Here is a 4,304-nt window from a genome sequence, read left to right as displayed (position 1 = left end):
TCTAGTGAGTAAACCTTGTTACAATTTTTAATTCATTACCCAACATGTAAAGTATTTGTGCAGTAAATTAAAATTCTGTTAATTATTCATGAGTGTTGTGCATTCATTATATGCAGCCTGAACCCAACTGAACTACCATCATCTCATATCTTTCATCCTTTGTCTATTGTGGCAATCATCAACTACACTACATGACAATATCAATGGCATGTTTATGTCTTTATTCAGAATATAGACTTCCGTTATTCTTCTACTTATTTTAAACATTACACTACAGCCATGATAGAACACAGCCTTGAAAGAACTTTAATCAAGCATATCAACAATAGCTACTTCTCACCATCCTTATTTTGTTTCACACAACAATCCCAACAACTTAAACATTTCATAAAATTCTTCTTTCGAAGAACTGTAACTTTAATTGGTAGAATAAACTTATATGCATATACAGAATCAGGTAAAATGATAGTTGAGAGCAACAAATTTAGAATAGCAGAGAAGCCTAAAATTCATCTTTGATTCATAATTTGTTCCTTACAGCTGTTTCAGAGATCTTAAACACTGAGGATGTCCTTTATGATATTTATAGAACTGTATCACTCTAGAATAACTCCCTTCCTCCTTCCTTGTCTATTTTTCCCCTCCAGTCACCAACCAACAAGAAAATGAGTTTGTGAAGTTCATGAGTATCACCTGCTCTTCATTAGTCAGAATAAAGATTTATAATTTGAATTCAAGATTGAGAATTTATCATTTAGTTGAGCTTGCTCAGATTTGCATCACAGAAATTTTTTGTTGGCTAACAACATCCATGGTCACCGCAGAAACCACAACATCAATAAAACTGCTCTACTGTTTCTGCTGCTCAGTGGACTTCCATTATAATATTGATTTCTTTTGGTTACAAATATGGTTATTATTTATAAGGCAGGGATAGAATTGATTAACCAACCCCAGTGTGTTACTGGTACATATTCAACTGACCCTTAACAGGGTATAAAGTAGAGCTAGTAAAGAAGAAGAATAACAAGCAGCAGCTGAATGTGTAAAGTTTAGGGTGCATAGAGGAGAATTGAACCAAGTTTATTATTAGAAATAATAATACTGCAGAAAATGGAGATTTGGAGAATATTTTATTCAAGAAAGAAGTCAATAGGTCTCACCTTTTCCTGGAAGAATGTACAAAACCACCAATGATTGCAGATTTTTCTCTTCAGATAAAATAAGAATGTGTGTAAGTTTCTGTGAAAAGTTTTGCGTGATAATATATATTTTAAAATATGATTGTGTTTATAATAGAGGTTATGAGTGATAATTTATATACGTCTTCTGAAACTTTAGGGTTGGAAACTGGAAAGTCATCTCCAAATTTTGGTGGGGGTTGATAAATGTTCTCTTTTTAATTTATTTTTATTTTTTAACATTCTACTGGAGGGAATCAACAAGAGAAATTTCAAGAAAAAAAAAAGGCTTGTGGTGACTCTTTGACATTTTAGAATTAGTACTACTATTCTCCAAACCACAGTTATAAATAAAGAATTGGCAATTGAAAAAAAAGTAACTACTTTTTTTGTCAGCTAAGTTTTGAAACAAAACAAGTACTTGAATTACATAATCAGACAAAAAACATTTTTAAAATTATGCATTTGGCCATGACAGTTTATTATGAAATTTTCATGAAAATGGCCTCCTTGGAATATATTCATTGTTCTTATGATTGAATAAATTTCCAAAAAGAAAACAAATTTATACATTCTCTCAAAGTTTTTGTACATTTAATCATTAAATTTTTTTTTAACATTTTAAAAGCATTCTATAAATAAAATACAAAAAAATAAAGATTGTAAGTATTTTATTAGAAAAAAATGAAGAACAATTTTAGAACTAAATAAAAAAATTGAGCCAAAGATTCAGACATATGACTATACTATCATATTAATATTAATACGATAGTATATTAATAGAATGGTGGGTATAGATGCCAATATAACATGACACATTTCTATGTGGAGGGGTGTTGAAGCGTATGAGGTGTATCCATACGACAGCATTGAGATATGTGTGTGACAGCATTGTATATTCTTTAATAATGGTATATGCCTATATGAAAGTATTGTCAAATGCTTTCATTTTACACACACACACACACACACACACACACACACACACACACACACACACACATATATATAAAATTTTATAAAAGTCTGTTAACAATATTGACACATCTGCATATAACCATAATATAATAGTAATGATGTACATCATATTTTAGACACATTAGTATAACAGTACTGAACATTTAAACTTGCCAATAAAACATAAATCAGTGTGAGAGGGACCATTGATGTATGCTTGTATAAGACAATATCCACACGTCAACAGGCTCCTATTGGTAACAGTGGTTTAGCCATGTTGTAGCAAAGTTACAAACACTGGAATGTTTCTTTCAAATACTTTGATTCTGTTTAAGCTGAGTTCAATGACCTTTATACTTCAAACAGGTTTCCAGTAAAAATCCAATAAAAGCACAGTTTTAACAAACTATAACACAAAAATATGGACTTGTAGAATGACATTTTTTTTCATAATAAATTTTTTTTTTTTCTTTTTTTCTTTTTAATCCAATGTTAAGCCAGTAGTTCTAAGTGACACCTTATGTAAACTGTTCATCAAGTGGCATCTTTACATGGTCAAATGGTATATTTTCAAAATGGCTGCTATCCTGCAATGGAAAACGTGTTAAATTCTGTTGAAATAAAAATTCAGTGAAAACAAAGCAAAATCATAAACTGATTTCCAAAATAAAGTGTTGATCATTCTTTGATTTTCCTTCAATGTAACCAAAAAATGGCCAAAAACTTCAAGGAGAGTACAAACAATTACATATCAACTCCACTACATGCATTGGTAACTATTTTATTGACCACAGAATAATGAAACGTTGATCTTAGTGGGATTTCATCTTAGATGTAAAGTGACATAACTATATATAAATTTTGCCAATCCACTGCTCTCTAATCCTTATGAAAATAATATTCCAAATTCAGGCTCAAGGCCAGCATTTTTATTTTTATTCATTTAAAGTGGAGGCAGTTGGTTGTATCAACTCCAATACATGATTAGTATTTTATATAATAAACAACAGAAATATAAAAAGCAAAGTCTTTCTCAATCAAATTTTAAATTCAGATATCACTAATAACTAAATACCAATTTTGCCAAACTGCCACTTTCTGATCCTTATTAATAAAAAAAAAAAATCCAACCAGGTGTTAATTTTCAGCAACATATTGAACTAGTCTGACCATTCTAAACCAAAAAACAAGCTAAAATTATTCTTTACTTGCAGACATACATTATTTAAGCTATATGATTACTTGAACAAACAAACAAAAAATCAATACAAGTAACAGGCTAGATTTCTCCACAAATTCCAGTTTCTGAGATCAAACAAATATCACACAATAATTCTTTCATAGATGAAAATACAAAAATCATAAAATAATCTAACCATCAAACTTTCTGCTTTCCCTCCCAACCAACATTTCTCATTCACACATTGACTTATAACTGTTTTCTCTGAACATAAACAGCATCAGCTTTATCAATCTCAACACTGCTTCTCCTCCCTGACAATCATATTTCTTTAAAAAAATCATGACTATTTGATGTTTGATTGTTATGCTTTTTTTTAAATGATGTAATTATTTTCTCTTTTATACAATCATCTAAAGCAGAGCTTTGTTCCTCGTTAAAATTGCACTTTACTGATCCAGTGATTAATATTAAATACATTTTGCCCTCAAATCTTGATATATATGTATATGGATGATTTTTAGATTTTTGAAAACAGATGTTATTTTGAAAAAAAAAAGAGTATTCCAATAAATTTTACAAGTAAGAACAATTAATAATGGCACACATAACACAAAGTGTTGACCTATCATGACAAAATAAGCTACCAAAATGGAATGGCTTCACCATATCAATGGCACAAGGTAACAAGTTTGTAGGGCAAGGGTACTGTTGATTGCATTGACTCTAGTATATAATTGATTCTCAATGTCTAATCAGTAATGGAATATAAGAATATAATCCTTTATTTAATGCTTTATTGCCTCCTCTGTGGTAACTCCATAGTACGCGAGCAACAAACACTGATATCACACAATAAAGAACAGAACAATAAAATGAACATCTGAAGTAAAATAATTTCAAATTAAATGTGAAAAACTCATAAAAAATAGACATACACACGCACACAAAAACTTAAATTAATCTGATACAGTGAAAGCATTGTC

General features: G+C 29.9%; 1 protein-coding gene across 4 annotated transcripts in view; it reads right to left on the bottom strand.

Annotated features, from left to right (window-relative positions):
* Nucleotides 1-1,116: 1,116 nt before the first annotated feature.
* Nucleotides 1,117-4,304, bottom strand: part of LOC106872305 (endosome/lysosome-associated apoptosis and autophagy regulator family member 2) — a 134,333-nt gene continuing 131,145 nt past the window's right edge. For all 4 annotated transcript variants that reach the window (XM_052966396.2, XM_052966394.2, XM_089349118.1 and 1 more), the window contains one exon: nt 1,117-2,725. In XM_052966396.2, coding sequence (XP_052822356.1) covers nt 2,721-2,725 — 5 coding nt within the window. In that variant the 3' untranslated portion in view covers nt 1,117-2,720. The remainder of the gene's footprint in view (nt 2,726-4,304) is intronic.

Source organism: Octopus bimaculoides, chromosome 3 (assembly GCF_046866305.1).
Source record: "Octopus bimaculoides isolate indiv1 chromosome 3, ASM4686630v1, whole genome shotgun sequence".
Taxonomy (NCBI): Eukaryota; Metazoa; Mollusca; class Cephalopoda; order Octopoda; family Octopodidae; genus Octopus; species Octopus bimaculoides.
Note: the sequence above shows the minus strand (reverse complement) of the source record. Positions and strands in the feature narration are given on the sequence as shown.